General features: G+C 67.3%; 2 protein-coding genes across 2 annotated transcripts; both read left to right on the top strand.

Moving 5' to 3' along the window:
- Nucleotides 1–5,654: 5,654 nt before the first annotated feature.
- Nucleotides 5,655–7,894, top strand: LOC148593694 (G protein-activated inward rectifier potassium channel 3-like). Its single transcript, XM_088529842.1, has 2 exons — nt 5,655–6,570; nt 7,590–7,894. Exons 1-2 carry the CDS (start codon nt 5,673–5,675, stop codon nt 7,892–7,894), a joined length of 1,203 nt encoding a protein of 400 aa, XP_088385968.1. The 5' UTR covers nt 5,655–5,672.
- Nucleotides 7,895–10,596: 2,702 nt separating this feature from the next.
- Nucleotides 10,597–21,748, top strand: LOC104570244 (sodium/potassium-transporting ATPase subunit alpha-2). Its single transcript, XM_088529844.1, has 23 exons — nt 10,597–10,676; nt 12,723–12,827; nt 12,914–12,973; nt 13,131–13,334; nt 13,513–13,626; nt 13,901–14,035; nt 14,110–14,227; nt 14,652–14,920; nt 15,385–15,583; nt 16,118–16,227; nt 16,314–16,448; nt 16,529–16,718; nt 17,219–17,394; nt 17,478–17,614; nt 18,419–18,569; nt 19,074–19,242; nt 19,325–19,479; nt 19,564–19,687; nt 20,138–20,283; nt 20,782–20,912; nt 21,010–21,111; nt 21,180–21,271; nt 21,698–21,748. Exons 1-23 carry the CDS (start codon nt 10,665–10,667, stop codon nt 21,724–21,726), a joined length of 3,063 nt encoding a protein of 1,020 aa, XP_088385970.1. The 5' UTR covers nt 10,597–10,664; the 3' UTR covers nt 21,727–21,748.
- Nucleotides 21,749–23,595: the final 1,847 nt, after the last annotated feature.

The raw sequence follows: 23,595 nt of genomic DNA, 5'->3' as shown, positions 1-23,595 counted from the left end.
GCATGCAGGGCGCGCAGCCCCCCCCGGCCGGGCCCCCCCGCCCGCCCTCGCCACCCACCCGGCTTTGCAAAGCTGCCAGTCCCGGACGCCTGGGCCCTTCCAAGCCAGCAGCCCCTGAAGCCCCCCCCTTCCTCCCCCGCCGCTGGCCACACGAGCTGGGGTAGGTGTGGGGGGGGAATCGGTTCGAGGCTGGAAAACGTCCCCGCGCGTTGGAGCTGATTCCCGGCATGGAAAGGGGATGCTGTGCACAACCCTTACTAGACACCAGAGAAGCCACCTCACCCGCAGGAGAACAGCCCGGCCGTTCGGTCACTCCACGGGCACCACTTTGCCCTTGCGGGGGGACACGGCTTCACCCCGCAGCCGACCCCGCTGCAGCCCCCCTCCACCACGGGCCCAGGCGTCCGAGGCCCAGGCAGCTCCGGGCTCCGGGGTGCGTGGGAGCCTCTCAGGGAAGTGCAGACAGAGCCAAGCGGAGCTTTTCCAGGCGATCCCAGGGCCGTGGCTTGGAGCCACCTGGCCGGGTGACACCGGGTGGCTCCCACGGGTCCCATGGCGTCTCCCGGCCGGAGCGGGCGATGGGAGCGGACAAGGCTGGGGGGAGCGGGAGCTTCTCCGACATCGCGGCGCTGGTGCCGGCGCCTCCTGGGACCCAGAGCCCGGTGCTCCCCAGGGAAGGCGCCGCTGCCGGGGCTCAACCCCACGTAGCCATCAGAGAATCCGCCCAGCTGCAGGTCAGTGCCATGGCCTGAGGCCGCTGCGGCTTCACCTGCAGTCCCACTAAACCACAGCCTGGTTAACCCACAGCCCAACTAACCTGCAGCCTGGTTAACCCACAGTTCAGCCAAGCCACAACCTGGTTAACCTGCAGCCCAACTAATTCACAACCTGGTTAACCCACCACTCGGTTATCCTGCTACCCAGTAACCTGTGGCCTAGTTTACCCACAGACTGGTTAACCCGCAGACCAGTTAACCCACAGCAGGGACAGTCCCTGTCTTAACTAACCCACAGCCCTGATAATGCACAGCCGGGACCGGGAATAGCACCGCAAATCCAGAGCACAGGTACCCCAGAGCCTGGATACTCCGAGCACAGCTAATCCGGAGCACAGTTAATCTGCACCTGGAGTGCAGGTAACCCAGAGCCCGGATAATCCGGAGCGCAGCTGATCCAAAGTTTTCTGCCCCTAATGTGAGTCCTGCCCCGGCATCCTGCCCCCTGCTCCCCAACTTGCCCTTGAAATGTCCTTGCCCCAGGGCCACCCGGGTGGCACAGGGACGAGGGGTGGGGGAAGGAAGGAGGGGAGGGGGGTCACAACCCTCAGGAACGGCCCATCCCTGTGGCCTCAGGGCTCCTGGCTGGGTTGCCATGGCGATGCCCGCCGGAGCGCGGGGATCCGGGTGCCCCTGTTCCCCCAGAGATGCCCTGGGAAGGGGGGTAGGGGGGCAGGGTCCTCTGTCTGTCCTGCCGTCTGTCCATCCCTGCGGGGCTGGAAGGGAAGGGAAGGGACGGGCACAGGGATGGGGGACTTGGGGACTGGGACCAGGGCTACAGGGGACGTGAGGACATGAGGAAAGGGGTCACGGGGAGCATGGGGATGGGGCGGGGGTCATGGGGACATGGGGATACAAGGTCAGGAAGTGCATGGGGGTAAGGGGACACGGGGACAGGGGGGACATGGGTACATGGGGATACAGGGATACAGGAACAGAGTGGACATGGGTGCGCAGGGATAGGGGGACATGGGGGGGATACAGGGATGGGGGGACATGGGTGCACAGGGATACAGGGGCATGGGGACAGGTGGGACATGGGGACACAGGCACGGGGGGGGTCCCAGCGACATCAGCCCCTGGGGCCACAGGACAGACGGGGGGACATGTCCCAGCCGAGGGGGCAATGCCCCCTGCACAGGAGCTCCGGGGGGCTGGCCAGGACAAGGGGACATCGGAGCAGGATGCGGGGGGACACGCACGGCCGCAACGAGCAGAACCCCAACCTCTTCCCCCCGCCGCGCCGCTGCCCGCGCCGTCGGGGCCGGTGCCAGGCGCGGCGCCGCGGTGACGGGCGCCCCCCGCCCCCTTACCTTGTTTGCTCGGGGGGGCACCGGGGCGCCCTGGCCTGGTCAGCGCGGCCGTCGGCGGCTCCCCATGGGCTTTATGGCCGTCGGGGCCCGGCCGTCGGTGCGAGCGGGGCCCCCCCGGGCCGGTCCGCCTCGCCGGGCCCGGGCGGCACCAATTAGCGGGGCCCGGGGAGGGGGCCCGGGGGGCGGGGGAGGAGCCGCGCGGGGAGGGCCCGGGGGGGGTTAATGGGGTGGAAAACGAGCCGGCCCGGCCCGGGTCACGTTACCGGCCCCGGGGCGGGGGGGGCGGGAGCGTCGGGACCCGCCCCGTGGGGCTCCGCGCCCGCCCGACGCCACCGGCACCGGGTATCGGGCAGCGGCATCGGGCAACGGCGCCGGCACCGGGCGCTTTGCTCCGGCACCCGTCAGGTACCGGCACCGGGCATCGGGTCCCGACACTGGCACCGGGTACCGATATCAGGGACCTGCTGGGCACCGGCAGCGGGCAGGGTCCCCCATGGGAACCGGATGGTGACAGGGGACGTCCTCTCCCCATTCCCTCAATGTCCTGTGTCCCCCTACCCCTCTGCCCAGCCCTGTGCAGTGGTCGGGGGGTGTCTGTGCATGGAGGTGACAAGGGACCTGTGGATGCCTGGGGGGAACATTTGTGTCACCCTGTGCACACCCTGCAGTCGTAGAGACACCCGGACACCTGGACACACACCAGTACACACACCCGCCCTCACACCTGTACTCACAACCACCCCTGTCCACAGACGCACACCCAGGGGCTCACGCATGCACGTGTCCGCCTGTACCTACAAACACCTTGCCCCCACACACACGGATGCTTGTATGCACAGGCGTACGCCTGCCTGCACCTGCACACCCGCACAAGCGCACCTACACTCGCACTCACACTCACACTCACCCAGGGGTCTATAGACCAGAGTGCTGCCTCGAGCCCACCACTGGGAGCCCGAACCGGGGCCATCACCTGTCCCCAAACGTCCCCAGCTGCCCCAACACCCCCAGTGGGGACAAGCCATGGGCCACCCCCTCCAGGGCCACCTGCCGCCCTCCCACCCCATCCCATCCCCGATGCTCCGGGGCCGCAGCCGGGGGTGTCGCGGGTCCCGGGCCGGGATGGCCCGCGGGGACACGGGGTGGCCGCGGCCCCGGCGCACAAGGCCCTGCTGTTCCCGGGAAGAGGCCGGTCCCCCGGGACCGGGGACAAAGCGTCTTTGTCCGCCCGGGTCGCCGGGGCGGAGCCGGGCCGCACAGGCCCCGCCCCTCAGCCCCTCCCCCCGGGCCGGGCTGGTGAGCGGGGAGCCCGGGCTACTGGAGGGGAGCGCCGGGCTAGTGATGGGGCAGCCCTGGCTAATGATGGTGGAGCCGGGAGCACCTAGGAGGAGCCTTGGCTAACAGGGGGGAAGCCCTGGCTAGCGATGGGGAACCTTGGCTAGGAATGGGGGAGCTCTGGATCTTGATGGAGTTGCCCTGGCTAGCAGTGGGGGCATTCTGGCTACTGATGGGGGAGGCTGGAAAACAATGAGGGAGGTCTGGCTAGCAAAAAGGAAGCCCTGGCTAGTGATGAAGGAGTCACAGCATCAGCAGAGGAGCTCGGGCTACTGATGGAGGAGGCTGGCTAACAGTGGTCAGTGTTGGCTAGCAATGGGGAAGCCCTGGCTAGCAATGGGGTAGCCCATTAGGGGTGAGGGGGCTGTGGCTAGTGATGTGGAAGCCCTGGCTAGCAACAGGGTGGGGGTGACTAGTGACAGAGGAGCCGTGACTACCAAAGAGGTACCTGGGCTAGTGGTGAGAGCAGGACCTTCCCCATGTGGGTGGGATCCCCGGGGCTGCTGCCAAACCACGGTGCCCCGTGTCACCCACGCGTGTGTCCCCAGTGTGCTGGTGTCACCTGCACGGGTGTCCCCCCCCAGTGCGCCTATGTCACCCGCGTACCTGTCATCGTTGTGCCTGTGTCACACGTGTGTGCAACCCTGGGGACAGCCCTTTCTAGGCCACGCTGTTCCCGCGGTGCCAGCGCATGGATGTGGGACACCTGGAAACGCGCCCTGTCCCTGTCCCCGGGCGGTGGCGTCCGCTGGACTTGGCGTGGGACCCAGGTGTCTGGGCACATGTGCAGGCGGGTGACACGTGCGCGTGCAAGGGGGCGGCCCTAGCGTGTGCTCTGTGTGCGAGACCCCCGTGTCACCCGCTGTGTCACCCCCATGTGACGCGTGTGGCGGGACACATGTGTGTGCCCAGGTGTGATACGTGTGTGCCCCCCTGCCGGGTGCTGGTCCCGCTCCAGGGCTGGATGCCTGGGAGACCAACTCGGTACCGCTGAAGGGGGGGCCGGGGCTGGTACCGGGGGGGGGTCTGGACCAGTACCGGGCAGGGGGGGGCGCCCGAGATGGTGGAGTCCGGGTCGGTCCGGGGAGGTCCAGGTCGGTACCGGGTCAGTACCAGAGGTATCCGGGCCAGCACTGGTAGGGCCCAAGCTAGTGCTGGGGGACCCGGGTCAGTACCAAGGGTGGCTGGATCGGTACCGGGAGTGGCCGGGTTGGTGTCGGTTGTGGTCGGGTTGGTATCGGGGGTGGCCGGTACCGAAGGTGGCCGGATCGGTACCGGGGGTGGCCGGTGCCGGGGGTGGCCGGTGCCGGGGGCGGGCGCTGCTCAGTATTTTTAGCCGAGCCGTTCCCGGTGCGCAGCCGTTGCCGTGGGAACGGCGGAGCGGGGCCGCCGGGAAAGGCCGGTCCCGGCGCCGCGCCGGGGGCGACCGGACCGAACCGAACGGAGCCGGACCGAAAGGAGCCGAACCGACCCGAGCGGCGCCGACCGGGACCGCGCCCCGCCGGGCTTGGATCCTCCCCAGGCGGCCGAAGCGGGGCCGAAGCGGGGCCGGGTGCCCGGGCGCGCTGCGCCATGAGCGCGGCGGGCGCGGGGAGGGCGCCCCGGGAGCGCGCGGGGCAGAGGCGGCCGCGGGGCGCTCGGTGAGTGCGGGGCGGGGGGGGGGCGGCCCCGGGGGGGGGACCCACCGCTCGCTCCCCCCGCTCCTTTCCCCGCCCCTCCCACGCCCCCCCCCCGTCCTTCTCCCCCCGGGGGGTCTCTGCCCCCCAACCCCTCCTCCCCCCAAGTTTCCCTTCCCGACTCCTGCACGGAGCAGGTCGGGGCGGGGGGCACTGGTAGAGGTTCCCCCCATCCTGTCCCCTACATCGGTAGCCCTAGGGGGGGCACCCACGCGTGTCCCCACAAACACCCGAGGGGCTCCCTCAACTCCATTCAGGGGATCCTCTCCCCCATCCCTCCTTGTTCTGCCCCACAGCGGTGGCAGTGACAGGGCTGCCCTGGGGGGGCCCTCCCCAAGCCATGGGGTTGGGGGTGCCCCATGACAGGGTGCTGGGGGGTCCCCAGGGCCCCCTACTCCCTATTTCTGGACTCGTGACCACGCCAAGTGCACCCAAGCGCCCATGCTCCTATGTCCCATGCGTGCCACTCTGGTGCCACCACTTGACACCCTCCGGTGCCACCACCTGTCCCCTGGTGCCACCACTTGTTCCCAGTGCCACTGCTCACGCCTGCAGGCTCTGAGGGCGCTGCCATGGCGCAGGACAACGCGGCGTTCTCCACCGTGCCCGAGACACCGGGCAGCGAGGCTGGGCCGCCCCTCCTGGTGCCCGTCCGGCGCCCCGGGGCCGCGGGCCGCCGGCGCCAGCGCTACGTGGAGAAGGACGGCAAGTGCAATGTGCAGCACGGCAACGTGCGCGAGACCTACCGCTACCTCACCGACATCTTCACCACCTTGGTGGACCTCAAGTGGCGCTTCAGCCTCCTCGTCTTCATCCTGGCCTACGCCGTCACCTGGCTCTTCTTCGGCCTCATCTGGTGGTTCATCGCCTACAGTCGCGGCGACCTGGACCACCTGGAGGACCACACATGGACACCGTGCGTCAACAACCTCAATGGCTTCGTCTCGGCCTTCCTCTTCTCCATCGAGACAGAGACGACCATCGGCTACGGCCACCGCGTCATCACGGACCAGTGCCCCGAGGGCATCGTGCTGCTGCTGCTCCAGGCCATCCTGGGCTCCATGGTGAACGCCTTCATGGTGGGCTGCATGTTCGTGAAAATCTCGCAGCCCAACAAGCGGGCCGAGACACTCGTGTTCTCCTCGCACGCCGTGGTGTCGCTGCGCGACGAGCGCCTCTGCCTCATGTTCCGCGTGGGCGACCTGCGCGACTCGCACATCGTCGAGGCCTCCATCCGCGCCAAACTCATCCGTTCCAAGCAGACGCAGGAGGGCGAGTTCATCCCGCTCGACCAGACCGACCTGAGCGTGGGCTTCGAGACGGGTGACGACCGCCTCTTCCTCGTCTCGCCCCTCATCATCAGCCACGAGATCGACGAGCGCAGCCCCTTCTGGGACGTGTCGCGGCAGCAGCTGGAGAAGGACGACTTCGAGATCGTCGTTATCCTCGAGGGCATGGTGGAGGCCACGGGTAAGCAGGGGGCCTTGGGGACACCCCCCTGCCCGCCCTGGACCCCATCGTGATTCTGCCTGGTCCTGCCAAACCCGATGCCCTGGGTGCCCCTCCCCAGTGTCAACCTATGGCAGGACCAGGTGGTCCCGGCCACCTCCTTTCCCCCCATCCCATGGGAAGCTGCCACCTGTCCCTGCTGGGAGCTCAGTCCGATGACAGTGACGTCCCCTGCTCACTGGGGCTGGTGGCATCGAGGACCTTGGGGGAGCAAGGGGCGGGTTATGGGCTGGCTCAGCCCCACAAGACACCTGGACCCCTCTCCAGGATGGCACTTGTGGGTGCTGGGATGGATGTGGGTGATGCTCCCGTGCCTCAGTTTCCCCATTGATACCAGCAGGGTAGCACAGACTTTAAGTAAGGGAGGTTATTGCAGATGTCCCCAGGTTGGAGTTGGGGTGACCTGGGTGCTGCAGGGACCCACAGCTGGCACCTAGATTCTTCCTGGGCTCTGGGTGCCACACAGACACCCCCAGCTGGGATTGGGGTCCCCCCTGCTCCAAATGGGCTGGGGGTCCCCATGCCCCAGGTACCCCCCAGGCAGGACTGGGGTCTCCATCGTTGGGTGCCACAGAGAACCACCCCCCCAGGTGGAATCGGGGTTCCCCACCAGGTGCCCTGCACTTGCTGTGTCCAGCCTAGGATGCTAATGGGGAAACTGAGGCACGGGGGTGGAAGCTGGGGCACAGAGGGGACATGGAGGGACGTGGGGCATGGGGGAAGGCAAATGAGGCTGGGAGGAGAAACTGAGGCACAGGGGGACATGGGATGACATGGAGCACATGGGGACATGGGAGATGGGGGGACACGGGAGGTGGAAACAGGCCTGGTGGGGGAAACAGACATGGAGGGACATGGGACACAGAGGGGACATGGGAAACTGAGGCCAGGGAGGGGAAACTGAGGCAGGGAAGGACCTGTGACACGGCGAGGAAGGGGCGCCCCGCGGTGGGGGTGTTTCCCGGTGTCCCCCGGCGCAGGGATGACGTGCCAGGCGCGGAGCTCCTACCTGGTGGACGAGGTGCTGTGGGGCCACCGCTTCACGTCGGTGCTGAGCCTCGAGGACGGCTTCTACGAGGTGGACTACGGCAGCTTCCACCACACGTTCGAGGTGCCCACGCCGAGCTGCAGCGCGCGGGAGCTGGCGGCGGCGCCCGCCCCGCCGGGCCCCCCCGGCGGCGCCCACGGGCAGCGGCGGCCCCAGCGCGACGGTCCCGCCCGGGTGGCCGCGGGGGACAAGGAGCGCAACGGGGCGCTGGCCGCCGAGGGACGCCCGGGAGCGTGAGGGGGCCCGGGGGGCGTTTCCTCCCCCCTGCTTTTAATAAAACACCCCGATTCGGAGCTCTGTGCTTTCCCGGACGCCTGGGCCCCTGCCCCCGTTACGTCCCCCTCACCCCGGGCCACCCGCCCCCTCCCCATCCCCCTCCTTGTCCCCGGCCCCCCCGAGTCCAGCGGAACGTGGTGGGGAACAGGACGGGGCGGAACCGCACGGGAGGCCCCGCCCACAAGCCCCGCCCACAAGCCCCGCCCCGGCTGACCCCACCCACAAGACCCCGCCCCCATTGGCCCCGCCCCCGCCCTGTCCCGTCCCGGCGCGTTGCCCGCGCGCGTCGCGGTGCCGGTGGGGGGGGTGTCACCCCCCTCCCCCCCCCGTGTCGCCGCCCACGGGCGCGTCTGCGCCCACGTGTGTTCGTGGCGAGAGGAGCCTCGGAGCGGGAGGCGGGAAGGGGCCGGACGCCTGGGCCCCCCGCGGGGTCCGGCACGCGGCGTCATCTGTTTGCTCAGCTTGGGGACAGCGGGGGCCGGGCGGGGGCGACCCGAGCAGAGCCCCCCCCGCGGGGAGCGGCCGCGTCCCCTTCCTGACCGTCCCCCCCGCCGGGCTGGGGGCGCTGCGGCTGCCGCGAGAACCGGGCTGTACCGGGATGAACTGGGCTGTACTGGGCTGTACCGGGCTGTACCGGCATGAACTGGGCTGTACTGGGATGAACTGGGCTGTACTGGGGTGAACTGGGCTGCACTGGGCTCTGTTGGGCTGTACTGGGCTGTACTGGGCTGTACTGGGGTGAACTGGGCTGCACTGGGCTCTGTTGGGCTGTCCTGGGTTCGTTTGGTTGTACTGGGCTGTACTGGGTGGCTCTGGGTTGTATTTGGTTGTACTGGGTGGCGCTGTCATGGCCACCCAGCTGGGTGAGGGGAGCGCACTGGGACACACTGTGGGGCACTGGGGCACCCGGGGGATGCACTGGGTTGTACTGGGATGCACAGGGAGGGAGTGCGCTGGGATGAACTGGGAGGAGGTGTGCTGGGATGCATTGGGATGCACTGGGATACACTGGGTTGTACTGGGATGCACAGGGAAGGGGTGCGCTGGGATGCACTGGGATACGCTGGGTTGTACTGGGATGCACAGGGAAGGGGTGCGCTGGGATGCACTGGGTTGTACTGGGATGCACTGGGATACACTGGGATACACTGGGATGCACTGGGTTGTACTGGGATGCACTGGGTTGTCCTGGGATGCACTGGGATGCACTGGGATACACTGGGATACACTGGGATACACTGGGTTGTACTGGGATGCACTGGGATGCACTGGGTTGTACCGGGCAGCCCCCTCCCCCCCTCCCCCGCCCTCTGGCCGCCCTTGAGCGCCCGGCGGCGGTTGCCATGGAAACGGAGCGGCAGGGGGCGGGGCGGGGAGCGAGGGGGCAGGAGGGAGGCCCGGGGAGCTCGGGGGGGGGCGGGGCTTGGGGACAAGGGAGGGGGCGGGATGGGGACACTGGGGGGCTATGGGGCAGGATGGGGACCCTGCGGGGCTGGGGGCTGTGGGGCAGAATGGGGGGCACTGGCGGGGGGCTATGAGGTCTATGGGGCAGGATGGGGACACTGGGCTCTTGCGTGGGAGCTGCCGGCTCCGGGCCCAGCTGTGGCCGTGGGCACAACATGGGCACAGCCGCAGCCTTGGGCACAGTGTCAAGTACAACCTCGGGCACAGCCGCAGTGCCGGGCACAGCGACACCTCTGGGCACAGCCAGCCCTGGCACAGCCAGCCCTGGGCACATTCGGTCCCCAGGCACATCCGGCTCAGGGACAGCCAGACACCCTCGGGCACAGCGGACAGTGTCCCTGGGCACAATGTCCCTGGGCACAGGCAGACACCCTGGGTACAGGCGTCCCTAGGCACAGGCGTCCCTGGGCACAGCCACATCCGGCGGCCGTGGCCTTTCCCCTGGCTAATTTTAGCCCGTTTATGTCCCCGTTGGCTCCTCAGTGGCACGAGTGTCCCCATCTGGCAGCCCCTGCCCGGACCGGCATGCGGGGAGCGAAGGGCTGATGGACTGGAATGCGGAGGGGGCCAGCGGGGATACCCCATGGGGATACCCCATCCCCAGCCATGTGGGGCCCAGGTGTCTGGCTGCCCCCCAGCCCTGGGTCACTCCCTCAACGTGGGGGGCCCGGACACCTGGGCTCCTGCGGGGGGCAGCACAGGCCCCCCCCACACACACGGGCTCCGGGACCCCCCCAGCCTCGGACGCCTGGGCCCCCTGGCTGCCTATAAAGGCTGGGGGATGTGGGTGTCTTCAGCACATGTGGAGGTGCCTGGTGACATCCCCCCCCCCGAGCCCCCGGGTGGGGACAGGGTTCCCAGACCCTCTTGCCCCCGCGTGGGGGTGGAGGGGGGCACCTGGATGAGGGGGTCCAGGTAGGGACCCAGACAGGGGGTCCGGATGTGACCGATGGCACCGGGGGGGTGTCCGGAAGAGGGGGACAACGGTGACTGGATCGGGGTCTGGACAGGGCGGGGGGGCGCGGATCTGGGGGGGGACGGGAGGGACCGGGGGCTCCGGGACAGCGCGGAGGGGGGGCACGGGGGGGCCCATCCGGGCCAGGGGCTCCGGGGCCGGTCGAAAGCGCCGGGGGCGGCGCGGGGGAGCGGCCCGTGGGGGGGGGCGCGGGGGGGGCCGGGCCGGGCGGGGGCCCGCGCGAGGGTTTTTCTCCGGCGCCGCCGCCGCCGTCCCCGAGTGCCCCGGGCCGGGAGCAGCGACGGCGCCGCCATGGGCAAAGGGGTGAGTAGGGGGCGGCCCCCCCGCGGCTCCCCCCGCACCCGCCCCCCGACGGCCACCCACGGCCACCCCGGCGTCATCCACCCCCTCGGGGCACCCTCGCTGCCCCCCACCCCCTCGGGGCACCGTTTCGTCCCCTCCAGCAGCCGACACCCACCCATGGGTGGGGGGAGGCGGCAGCCCCGCGATACCCTCCCGCTGCCACCTCGAGAGTCCCCCGTCGCCACCTCGAGAGTCCCCGTTGTCACCTCGAGGGTCCCCGCTGTCACCTCGAGGGTCCCTGCTGCCACCCCCTGTGTCTCCCGGTTTCCCTCTCGCTGCCACCACCGTGTCCTGCTGCCACTTCTTACTGCCACCCACCGCGTCCCACTGCCCGAACCACCCCCGCCGCTTCCCTCGTCCCGCCGCGGACCCGAGGGAGCCCAGGCGTCCGGGGAACGGCTTGGGCGGGGGAGGGAACACAGACACCCCCTCGCCACGTCCCCGTCCCCTCCCGTCGGGGCAGCGAGCTAGCGGGAACCCGCTCGCCCGGACGCCTGGGTCCCTTTCCCAGCTGCGGGCGGCGGCGCAGGGCGGGCTGGCCGCGCTGCCCGGACGCCTGGGCCCCCCCACGTAGGGGAGGGGAAGGCAAAGCGGGGGGGGGGGGGGGGGACGAGTGCCCGAGCTCCTGAACGCGGTGCCCCTCCCCGCCCCCAGCCCCACGCGTGGCCAAAGTTTTCCCACAGGGGGAAACTGAGGCACGGGAAGGGGGCGGGGCACCGCCGAGGGGCCCAGGCATCCGGGCGGCCCCCCCGCGCCGAGCGTGACCCACCTGCAGGCGGGCCCGGCCCGCGCGTGTCCCCGCTGGGACGTGGCCCCGTGCCCGGTCCCCAGAGCCATGGGAACGGGCGGGGGGGGGGCCGGGGCTGGCGCCTCTCCCGGCCCCCCCGCATCTGCCCCCGCAGCCCCCCCCGCAAAGGGGACCAACCCGGGAAGGGGGAGCGTTTCCCCCCGGTGCGTCCCCATCCCTAAATGACAACCCCTCGAATCCCCTAAACTGTTTTTTTTTGGGAGGGGGGATAAAGTGGAGTGACCCCCCCCCCCGGGACACTCCTGTCCCCTGTTGGGGGGCTGGCAGCAGAACTTGCCCCAAACTGTCACCTCTCCCCCCCACCCGCTCCGGCGCTGCAGGCAGGTTGGGGACGGTCTCCCCTTGTCCCCTGCCTTGTCCCCCCGCCGCAGCCCCCGCGCGGTAACACGACCCCTTTGCTCCCAGCAGTTGTTCTTGGCACCGGGGACATTTTCCATGACAGCATCAGGCCAGGGCCGTCCCCGGCCCCCCGCCAGCCCCACGCAGGGGGGCGGCCGCGGGCCCCCCCTCCCGCCGCCGCCGTGCACCAGCCGCGGGGACGTGTCACCGGCCATGCCAGCGCGGTCCCCCGCGGCGCCCGGCCTCCCCTGCCGAGGCCAGCTGGCGCTGAGGGGACAAGGGGGGCCTGGCAGGGGGGCCCGGAGGGGTGATGGAGGTGGGGGGGGTGACGCTGGGCACTGTCCCCTGCCTGCGGTGCCACCCCTGTTCCCGTCCTGCCGACCGTGCCGTGGGTTGTGGGTGCCCGTTTCCTGCTGGCAATGGCATCCTCATGCCCTTGGTGACACCCCTAGCACTGGTGACACCCCTACTCAAGGTGACGTCTGTGTCCAAAATGATGCCCCCACCTGCGCTGACACTTCGGTACCGTGCCAGCCTGCGGTGACACCCATGCTCATGGTGACACCATTGGCTTGCGGTGATGTCCGTGCCCATGGTGACCTCCATGTGTACAGTGATGCTTCGCACAGTGATGGTGTCACAGCATGGCTGCTGGTGTCATCTGTACCCAAGGGGACACTGCCATGGGGACATCGTGTGCTGGCAGTGACCCCTTGCCCACCACGATGGCCGTGCCATATTGCTGGTGGTGATGCCGTGCCCATGGTGATACCCATGCCTGCAATGACACCGCTGGCAGTGACCCCATGGGGTGCCCATCTTGACACCATGCCCATGGTGACACTGAGGTGACACTGCAGGCTGGCCGGGAATACTCGCCCGCAGCCACCACCTCGGAGAATGGGGGCGGCAAGAGGAAGCAGAAGGAGAAGGAGCTGGATGAGCTGAAGAAGGAGGTGAACCTGGTAAGGACAGTGACACAGGGACTGACGGGCATGGGTGGCACCCCTCTGTGGGCTGCTGTGACGCCAGGGTCCTCGTCCCCACACAGGACGACCACAAACTGTCTCTGGATGAGCTGGGCAGGAAGTACCAGGTGGATCTGTCCAGGGTGAGATGTTCTGCTGTGTCCCCTGCCTAGCGGGGCCACCGTGTCCCCTACCCGGCCACCCTGCACCTCCTGGTCACCCACCCTGTTCCACCTCTGCACTCCCCGCTCCCAATCCCACCCTGGTGGCATGAGGCCATCACAGTGTTCTCCCTGGCAGGGCCTGACGAGCGCGCGGGCGGCCGAGATCCTGGCGCAGGACGGTCCCAACGCGCTGACGCCACCACCCACCACCCCCGAGTGGGTCAAGTTCTGCCGCCAGCTCTTCGGTGGTTTCTCCATCCTGCTCTGGATCGGCGCCATCCTCTGCTTCCTGGCCTACGGCATCCAGGCCGCCATGGAGGATGAACCCTCCAATGACAACGTGAGGCCACCACCGGCCCATGGGAACAGCCTGGGGACGTGGGTGGCACGGACATGGCTGGGGGATGGACATCATGGGGGCCCTGCCAGAGCTGCAGGGGACATGGGCACCATGGGGACCAGCTGGCATAGGTGGGACATGTGACAAGGACACTCTGACATGTTACCTCTGTCGCCAGCTCTACCTGGGGGTGGTGCTGGCCGCTGTTGTCATCGTCACCGGCTGCTTCTCCTACTACCAAGAGGCCAAAAGCTCCAAGATCATGGACTCCTTCAAGAACATGGTGCCCCAGGTGGGATCCGTGGGTGCCCCAAGTGGGTACTACCCCCCTACACCACCATGGCACCCGGGGCCCTCATGGGTGCCCCATTCGGTGGCTTCCCTAATGTCTCATATGTTTGGGGAGCGGGGGTGCCGTGGGGATGGCACAACCTGAGAGGCGGGCATGGCGTTGGGAGGGGACACCTGGCACCCCATGGCATTGGGAGGGGACACCTGGCACCCATGGCACGTGTGGGGGGGTGCCCATGCTGCCCCCTGACGCCCTCCCGTTGCCGCGGGGGCAGCAAGCGCTCGTGATTCGGGAGGGCGAGAAGATCCAGATCAACGCGGAGAACGTGGTGGTGGGCGACCTGGTGGAGGTGAAGGGCGGCGACCGCGTGCCCGCCGACATGCGCATCATCTCCTCACACGGCTGTAAGGTGAGGAGGTGGCACCACCGGGGGGGGGATGGGGACACGCGCAGGACCTCACGGCCCCGTGCCCGTGGCGCCAGGTCGATAACTCGTCGCTGACGGGCGAGTCGGAGCCGCAGACCCGCTCGCCTGAGTTCACCCACGAGAACCCGCTGGAGACCCGCAACATCTGCTTCTTCTCCACCAACTGCGTCGAGGGTGAGCGTCTCCAGCGCCCTGGCTATGGGCATGTGTCCCCAGTGTCCCCTGAGCTCCTGGGAGAGCTCCGGCACCTGACATGGGCACATCAGTTGAGTCTCCTCGTGTCCCAGCGGCTCCTGGGTGCCCTCATGGAATGAGTGTCCCCTGTGAGTGTCCCTGGGCAAACAGGAATTTGGTGGCCCCTGTGTGGTGCCCTCAGTTCGCTCAGGATCTAAAGTGGGCACGTGGCCCAATGTCCCCTGGGTGTTCCTGATGTACCCTGGATGTCGCCAATGTCCCTTGGTTGGGCAAATGTCCGCAGTGCCCTTGGTCTCCCCTCACAGATGGGTGTCCCCAGCCTCCCCCCGGTGGGGTGGGTGCCCCCTTGAGCCCCGGCACTCGTCGGAGCCGTGTGACCCCCCGTGCCGTCCCCTGCCCCCAGGCACAGCGCGGGGCATCGTCATCTCCACGGGGGACCGCACGGTGATGGGGCGCATCGCGTCGCTGGCCTCGGGGCTCGAGGTGGGCCGCACGCCCATCGCCATGGAGATCGAGCACTTCATCCGCCTCATCACCGGCGTCGCCGTCTTCCTCGGCCTCTCCTTCTTCATCCTCTCGCTCATCCTGGGCTACACGTGGCTCGAGGCCGTCATCTTCCTCATTGGCATCATCGTGGCCAACGTGCCCGAGGGGCTGCTGGCCACTGTCACTGTGCGTGAGGGGGGCACAGGGAGGTGGGGCGTGCCATGGAGGAACATAGAGGGGTTGGAGGGGCTAGGATAGGGTGCTGTGAGGGCAATGGGGAGCTATGGGTGCAATGGGGGGCCTAGGATGGGTACAATGGGTGCTGTGGGTGCTGCGGCTGCCATGGGAGCCGAGGAGGCTAGGATAGGGTGAAATGGGTGCAGCGGGAGGCTAGGAGGTCTAGAATAGGGTGCTGTGGGTGCAATAGGAGCTGCGGATGCCATGGGAGGCTGAGGGGGCTAGAATAGGGTGCAGCGGGTACTGTGGGTGCAGTGGGGGTCTGTGGGTCCAGATCCTGGTGCACCAAGACATTGAGGCCCAAGGGTTCAACAAGGAGCACCCAGCGTGTCCACATCCTAGGGGCACCCAAGGTGGGGGTCATCACCACGGGGGTGCCATGGGGCCCGTCACGACCCCTGACTGCCCCCCAGGTGTGCCTGACGCTGACGGCCAAGCGCATGGCCCGCAAGAACTGCCTGGTGAAGAACCTGGAGGCCGTGGAGACGCTGGGCTCCACCTCCACCATCTGCTCCGACAAGACGGGCACCCTCACGCAGAACCGCATGACCGTGGCCCACATGTGGTTCGACAACCAGATCCACGAGGCCGACACCACCGAGGACCAGTCGGGTGGGTGGCCGCCCCCCAAGTTGTTCCCTCGCGTCCTGGGTGCACCCTTGGGATGAGCATCCCCTTCCCTTGGGCAATCTGAGCCCTGGGCACCCTCTTCCTTGGTCCTGCCCCCAATATCCCTTCCCCGGTGCCCCCATCCCTCAGTAATTTCCTTCTCCTGGGGTCTCATTTCCCTTGGGCACCCTGATTCCTGGGCATCCCCTTCCTGGCTCCTGCACCTAGATGCCACTTCCCTGGCACCTCCATCAATGGTGCTCCCTTCTCCCAGGCTCCCCGTCCCTTGGGTGCTCTCAGCACATCCCAGCTTGTTCCTGCACCCGAGTGTCACTTCCCTGGCATCCAGACCCCTGGATATCTCCTTGTCCCAGGCTCTCCTTGCTGTGGCCACCCAGATGCCCTTCCCAGGGGCATCGTGTCCCCAAGGGCACTCCCTTCCCCTGGGCACCTCCTCGAGCCACTTGTCCAAGCTGTCCCAGCCAGAGGAGTTGGGGACACTGCAGGGGCACTGATGTGGACAAGGACATCCTGCAGGTGCCACCTTCGACAAGCGCTCACCCACCTGGGCAGCCCTGGCACGCATCGCCGGGCTCTGCAACCGCGCCGTCTTCAAACCGGGCCAGGAGAACATCTCCATCTCCAAGGTAAGGTGCCCATGTTCCCCTCTCCCTGTGCCCGCTGGGCCCTGTGGCGCCTGTGGCGGCACCCAGTGCCTCTGTCCTCGTGCCAGCGCGACACGGCGGGTGACGCGTCCGAGTCGGCACTGCTCAAGTGCATCCAGCTCTCGTGTGGCTCCGTCAAGAAGATGCGGGACAAGAACCCCAAAGTCACCGAAATCCCCTTCAACTCCACCAACAAGTACCAGGTGATGGCGGGAGGAGTGGGGACAGCGCCAGGGAAGGGACACCGCAGAGCCGGTGCCAGCTGTGCCTGCTGTGCCCGCAGCTCTCCATCCACGAGCGGGAGGACGATCCGCAGGGATACCTGCTGGTGATGAAGGGCGCCCCGGAGCGCATCCTGGACCGCTGCAGCCGCATCCTGCTGCAGGGCCAGGAGGTGCCACTGGACGAGGAGATGCGCGAGGCTTTCCAGAACGCCTACCTGGAGCTGGGCGGCCTGGGCGAGCGCGTCCTGGGTGAGGTGCCCACGGGGAGCTGGGTGGCACAGGGGGCACCACGGGGTGGGGACGTCGGGCACGGGGGACATAGGGACATGGAGGAATGAGGGCAGAGGGGTGTGGGGACATGGGCGCACAGGGAAGGTGGGGGATAGGGGACAGGAGGGGCAGGGGACAAGGGAGCATGAAGACAAGGAGAAGAGAGGACATGGGGGTTGGGGACATGGGGGCTTGGGGACACAGAGGCCATGGCACACAGGAAGGAGGAGAGGGGATAGGGGACAGGGGACAAGTAGAATGGAGGACATGGGGCATGGGGACACAGGGCAGCGGGACATGGGGCATGGGGACATGGAGGACAGGAGCCTAGGGGCCATCAGTGAATAGGGACAAGGTGGACAAGGCGCCAGGCACCTAAGGGGACATCTGACCATGGTGGGGCCCAAACAATGTGGGGGAAAGGGACCAGGAGGAGCCCATGGTTGCCTGCTGTGGTGTCACCTGCTGTCACCCACCAGGTTTCTGCCACCTCTGCCTGCCCCCGGACAAGTTCCCGCGAGGGTTTCGCTTCGACGCTGACGAGATCAACTTTCCCACAAGCGACCTGTGCTTCGTGGGGCTCATGTCCATGATTGACCCTCCCCGCGCTGCGGTGCCCGACGCCGTGGGCAAGTGCCGCAGCGCTGGCATCAAGGTACGGCCCCCTCGGGATGCCCCAACCCTGCCGGGGAAGGGCCCAGGTGTCCTGCTGCCCGCACGCCCCTCTCCATCCCCCAGGTGATCATGGTGACTGGGGACCACCCCATCACGGCCAAGGCCATCGCCAAGGGTGTGGGCATCATCTCAGAGGGCAACGAGACAGTGGAGGACATTGCTGCCCGCCTCAATATCCCTGTCAGCCAGGTCAACCCTCGGTAGGTCGTGGTGGGCGCAGGTGACACCGTGCGGCAAGGATGACACGACGAGGCTGGGCGCGGTGTGACATGGCGTGGTGTGGCTTTGCATGATGTGAGATGGCACAGGCTACCATGGTCACAAGCTGGCACGGTGTGCCATGGCACAGCCCGTCACGGTGTGATGTGGCATAGCCTGACACCGGGACATGGCACAGGCTGGGACAGTGTAACCTGGCACAAGCCAACACGAGATGACCTGACACAGTCAGGCATGACGTGTCATGGCCTAGACCAACACAACATGACATGGCACAACCCAGCACGATGTGACATGACCCAGCTTGGCACAATATGCCACAGCCACAGCCCAGCCTGGCATGTTGTAGCATGGTACAGGCCAACATGGGGTGACATGGCACAGCCTGGCAGGGTGCACCATGGCACAAACTGGCATGATGTGACACGGCACAGCCCAACATTGGTTGACATGGCCCAGTCCGGCACAATGTATCATGTCCCAACGCACATGGTACAACCCAACAGGGGGTGACATGTCCCAGTCTGTCACAGCACACATGGCCCAGCCTGTCACGGCATGGCCCAACGTGGGGTGACATGGCCCAGCCCAGCATGATGTGACACGTCCCAGCCTGGCACGATGCCCATGTCCCAGCCCAGCCTGGGGTGACGTGTCCCATCCCACCATGGCACTCACATCCCAGCCCATCACGGTGCTTACGCCCGTCCCAGGATGGAGTGACACGTGCCAGCCCGTGCCCCGCGTGCCTGGTGGGGCTGGCGGGCTGAGCGCGGTGCCCGCAGGGAGGCCAAGGCCTGCGTGGTGCACGGCTCCGACCTCAAGGACATGACGTCGGAGCAGCTCGACGAGATCCTGCGGAACCACACGGAGATCGTCTTCGCCCGCACGTCCCCCCAGCAGAAGCTCATCATCGTGGAGGGCTGCCAGCGCCAGGTGGGCACCGGGGACACCTGCACCCGCCATGGCCACCCCACCGGTGCCTCATGGTGACCTTTCCTTGTGCCTGGCACTGTCCCGTCCCCCAGCCGCACAATGCCCTGTACCCTGTGCTTAGCACTGCCTTGTCCCTGTGCCCCGTGGTGCTCTGTCCCCTGTGCCTGGCACTGCCCTGTCCTCATGTCCCATGGTGCCCCATCCCCTGTACCTGGCACTGCCTTGTCCCTGTGCCCTGTGGTGCTCTGTCCCCTGTGCCTGGCACAGCATCTTCCCCTGCCCCACAGCGCCCCATCCCTTGTGCCTGGCATTGCCCCATGTCCCACAGTGCCCTGTCCCTGGCACTGCCCTGTGCCCATGTTCCATAGTGTCCTGTCCCTTGTGCCTAGCGTTGCCCTGCCCCATGGTGCCCCGTCCCCTTTGCCTGTCATTGCCCTGTCACCATGTCCCTTGGTGTTCTGTCCCTTGTGCCCGGCATTTCCCTGTCCCCCCATGCCATTCCAGGGCGCCATCGTGGCGGTGACGGGTGACGGCGTGAACGACTCGCCGGCGCTGAAGAAGGCCGACATCGGCATCGCCATGGGCATCGCGGGCTCCGACGTCTCCAAGCAGGCGGCCGACATGATCCTGCTCGATGACAACTTCGCCTCCATCGTCACTGGTGTAGAGGAAGGTGGGGGCTGCCACCACCCGTCCTAACCCGGTGACATCCCCGGGATAGGAGGGGGACACCTGGTGACCCGCCACCCCCGCAGGACGCCTCATCTTTGACAACCTGAAGAAGTCCATCGCCTACACCCTGACCAGCAACATCCCCGAGATCACCCCCTTCCTCCTCTTCATCATCGCCAACATCCCCCTGCCCCTGGGCACTGTCACCATCCTCTGCATTGACCTGGGCACTGACATGGTGAGGTGGCAGGACACCACGGGCATCCAACGCGGACACGGCGGGGACACAGGGACACGATGGGGACACCCTCTGTCCCCCCAGGTCCCTGCCATCTCGCTGGCCTATGAGGCGGCCGAGAGTGACATCATGAAGCGGCAGCCCCGGAACCCCAAGACGGACAAGCTGGTCAATGAGCGCCTCATCAGCATGGCCTACGGGCAGATCGGTGAGCAACGCTCTGGGCGCCCACTGGTGACAGCCGGGCGCCCGCTGGTGAAATCAGGGCACCTTCCCCCCGGGGACACCAGGGACAGCAGGTGGCACCTGAGGACCTGCTCGTGACACCAGGCACCCTCCTGGGACAAGCGATGTCCCCCTAGCTGGCCCCGGTGACACCAGAACACCTGCTGATGACCCCAAGGCCACCAAGTGGCTCCCCAGGACCTGCTGGGGACAGCAGGGCAACCCCCTGGAGAGGCCAAGGGCACAAATGGTGGCACCTTGAGCAACCCCTTGTGAAAACAGGGCACCTGCTCGTGATACCTGGACACTCAATGGTGATGCCAGGGCGCCCACCGGTGAATCCAGAACGCCTTGTGGCACCTGGATCTGCGGTGCCCTGTCCCCACGTGCCCTGGCGGCTCCGGGCCGGGGCTGAGGTGCCTGGTGCCTGCAGGGATGATCCAGGCGCTGGGCGGCTTCTTCACCTACTTCGTGATCCTGGCGGAGAACGGCTTCCTGCCCTCCACGCTGGTGGGCATCCGCCTCGCCTGGGACGACCGCACCACCAACGACCTGGAGGACTCCTACGGGCAGGAGTGGGTGAGCGCCGCGCGGAGCCGCGCTGAGCCATGCCGTGCGGTGCTGAGTCATGCCGTGCCATGCTGAGTCATGCTGTGCCATGCTGAGTCATGCCATGCTGTGCTGAGTCATGCCATTCTATGCTGAGTCAGGTAGAGGCATGCCAAGATCATGCTGTGCCATGCTGAGTCATGCCATGTTGTGCTGAGTCATGCTGTGCCATGAAAGTCATGCCATGCTGAGTCATGTTGAGCCATGTCAAGGTCATGCTGTGCCATGCTGAGTCATACCATGCTGTGCTGAGTCATGCCATTCTATGCTGAGTCAGGTAGAGGCATGCCAAGATCATGCTGTGCCATGCCATGAAGCATGGCAATGCCAAGTCATGCCAAGCCATTCTGAGTCATGCCATGCCACACTGAGACATGCGCTGCCATGTTGTGCCATGCCGAGTCATGCCATACGGGTCACGCCATGGGGTGGCCTCGCGGCGCTGACGTCCCCGCCGTGTCCCCGCAGACGTACGAGCAGCGCAAGGTGGTGGAGTTCACGTGCCACACGGCCTTCTTCGCCAGCATCGTCGTGGTGCAATGGGCCGACCTCATCATCTGCAAGACCCGTCGCAACTCGGTCTTCCAGCAGGGCATGAAGTGAGCGCGCCGGGAGGGTGGGCGTCCGCGTGGGGACAGCGGGGACGCTGCTGGGAGCGGGGGCTCCGGCGTGTCCCCAAGCGCTGCTGTCCCCCAGGAACAAGATCCTCATCTTCGGGCTGCTGGAGGAGACGGCGCTGGCCGCGTTCCTGTCCTACTGCCCGGGCATGGGGGTGGCGCTGCGCATGTACCCGCTCAAGTGAGTGTCCCCGGGGCCCCCGCGGCGTCCCCTGCTGCCCACGGTGACACTAACGCTGTCCCGCGCAGGGTCACTTGGTGGTTCTGCGCCTTCCCCTACAGCCTCCTCATCTTCGCCTATGACGAGGTGCGCAAGCTCATCCTGCGGCGCTACCCTGGCGGTGAGTGTCACCGTGACCCCCCAGGGGACAACGTTCCCCCCCGCCAGCCCTCCTGGTGCCCCCCAGCATGGGCATTGCACCCCCGTAGGCTGGGGGCACCCAAAGATGGGGGATGCCCATGAGGCTGGGGGTACCCCCTGTGCATGGGGTACCCCATGGTGAGGGGGGGCACCCCAAGGGAATGGGGTGCACTCATGCAACAACCCCCCCCAGAATGGGAGGGGGGCACCCAGAGGGGCTGCAGTGGCACCCACAGGAGTGACTGAGGGGTAGGGGGGGCACCAGAGGGCTTTGGGGGCACCCAAGGAGGGGTGGGCAGCACCCATGGGAGGGGGGATGCCCAGGAAGGTGGGGAGGGTGGGGGGACATGTTGGGGGGCATCACCCTCATCCCAACCCCCGCCACTAACCTGAGCCCTTTCCCCAGGTTGGGTGGAGAAGGAGACCTACTACTAGGTGCCAACAGGGGCACCGGCACCCGGGGGTGCTGGGACCCCCCACTCCGATCGCTGCCCACGTCACCCTCTAACTGTGGCCCCGGTACTAACCCCAGGGCTGGCACTGCCGGCAAGGGGGGCTGTGTCCCGTCCCTCTCCCCCCACCCAGGGCCCGCGGGGCCCAGGCGTCCGGCTCTGCCCCCAGCGTGATGCCCCCCACCATGAACGCACAGACCCACCCGCCCCGTCCCCTCTTTTTGAGCAATAAAATGATTTAAGCCCTGCCAGCCGTGCCCCCCCCCCCCCGATTTGTGTCCGTGCCACGTGGCAGCCTCGGGGGCAGGGGCAAGAGAGGATGAAGTGGGGGACCAAGAGGGACCAAGGAGGGATGGAGGGAGAGGGATCTGGGGACACGAAGAACGTGGTGGGGAACAAAAGACAGGGTTGGGGCCGTGTCCCCCAGCTTCTCCAGGTCTCCCATGACCTGCTGCCCCTCCATGCCCCCATGTGCCCCCTGTACCACACATGTCCCCAGTGGTCCCCAAGCGCCCTGATAACCCCCATATCCTCCATGTCCCCATGACTTCTATGTCCTCTATGGTCTCCAGTGTCCCCCATGTCCCTCATGTTCCCCAGGTCCTCCATGGTCCCCAAGTGCCCTGATAAGCCCCATGCCCCTGTATCTCTCATGTTCCCCATGTCCTCAGTGCCCCTCATGTCCCCTCCGTGGCCCCAAGTGCCCTGATAAACTCCTATATGCGTCATGTCCACACGATGCCCATGTCCCCAGTGCCCCCATGTATCATTTGTTCCTCTTGTCCCCCATCTCTCCCATAGCCCTCATGCCCTTACGCCCCATGTCCCCTAACCCCGCTGTCCCCCATTCACATCCCTATTTCTTCCCATAAGCCCATGATCCCCCATGTGCCCCATGTCCCCAGTGTGCCCCATTCCCACGTGTCCCCAAGGGTGTCATCCCCCAATGGCTGCCCCTATGGGGCCAAACCCGGGGCAGGGGGGCAGAACCAAGTCCCCCCCCGCTGGGGAGTTTCTCATCGCCCAAAATCCTGGCAGCTGCTGGATATAAATAACCGGGTGGCCTTGTGGCTACGCGCGAGTGCGGGCACCTGTCCCCAACCCCGGGGACCCACGGTCCCCAAGGCAGGGTGGCCCCAGCAATGGCCCCTCCGGTGCTGGTGGCACGTGTGCAGCGAGCACCCTTGCACACGCGCGTGCGCACGCTTGCGTGGGCGCTCCCCTATCCGTGTGCCACCACCAGGGCCACCTCGGCCCCCATGAAGAAGGGGCTTTTGGGGAGGAGAAGGGATGTGTCACCAGCAACCCCTGAGCGGGGGGTCTGGCAGGACCCTCGCCCGCCCGGACGCCTGGGCCCTGCTGACTCGGCAGCACAGGTGGGGGTGCCGGCTCCAGCCCTGCTCAGGTTTCGCCCACGGGGTTTCGGTGTCCGACGCGGTTTAAAAATAAGGCGGCTCCGACTCAGGGTCATTTGAAACCGGGGCTGGCGCCGTGGGGGACAAGCACAGGGTGGCACAGCCACTGCGGAGGTGCTGGTCCTGGGGGACAGGACCCGCTGTCCTGTCCCTGGCACACGGGTCCCCCATGGCAATGAGGTCCTGGGTGCCCCACAGCACCGTCCCCTAGGATCCTGCCCACCCCATGTCCCTGGGCGTGGGGGTCTTGGGCACCCTTAGTCCTCCAAATGGGGGTCCAGGGCACCCATAGCCCAACCCGTGGGTCTATAGGACACCCTGGGCACACGGAGGGTCCCGGCCACCACTCACCCTCCTGCAGGTGTCTCACGTCTCCCGCTCTCTGGTCCCGGGGGGTCCCCAGCACCTCATAGCTCCGTAGGGGGGTCTTGCACGTC

Source organism: Tinamus guttatus, unplaced genomic scaffold, assembly GCF_059628265.1.
Source record: "Tinamus guttatus ecotype Peru unplaced genomic scaffold, ASM5962826v1 Tinamus_guttatus_pri_ptg000350l, whole genome shotgun sequence".
Taxonomy (NCBI): domain Eukaryota; kingdom Metazoa; phylum Chordata; class Aves; order Tinamiformes; family Tinamidae; genus Tinamus; species Tinamus guttatus.
Note: the sequence above shows the minus strand (reverse complement) of the source record. Positions and strands in the feature narration are given on the sequence as shown.

What these genes read in the sequence shown, in the direction of transcription:
- LOC148593694 (XM_088529842.1), top strand. Translation starts at nt 5,673, where the DNA reads ATGGCGCAGGACAACGCGGCGTTCTCCACCGTGCCCGAGACACCGGGC. An exon ending in GGGCATGGTGGAGGCCACGG is followed by an intron (nt 6,571 to 7,589) that starts GTAAGCAGGGGG and finishes CCCCCGGCGCAG; the next exon opens with GGATGACGTGCCAGGCGCGG.
- LOC104570244 (XM_088529844.1), top strand. An exon ending in TGAAGAAGGAGGTGAACCTG is followed by an intron (nt 12,828 to 12,913) that starts GTAAGGACAGTG and finishes GTCCCCACACAG; the next exon opens with GACGACCACAAACTGTCTCT. An exon ending in GTCAGCCAGGTCAACCCTCG is followed by an intron (nt 17,615 to 18,418) that starts GTAGGTCGTGGT and finishes CGGTGCCCGCAG; the next exon opens with GGAGGCCAAGGCCTGCGTGG.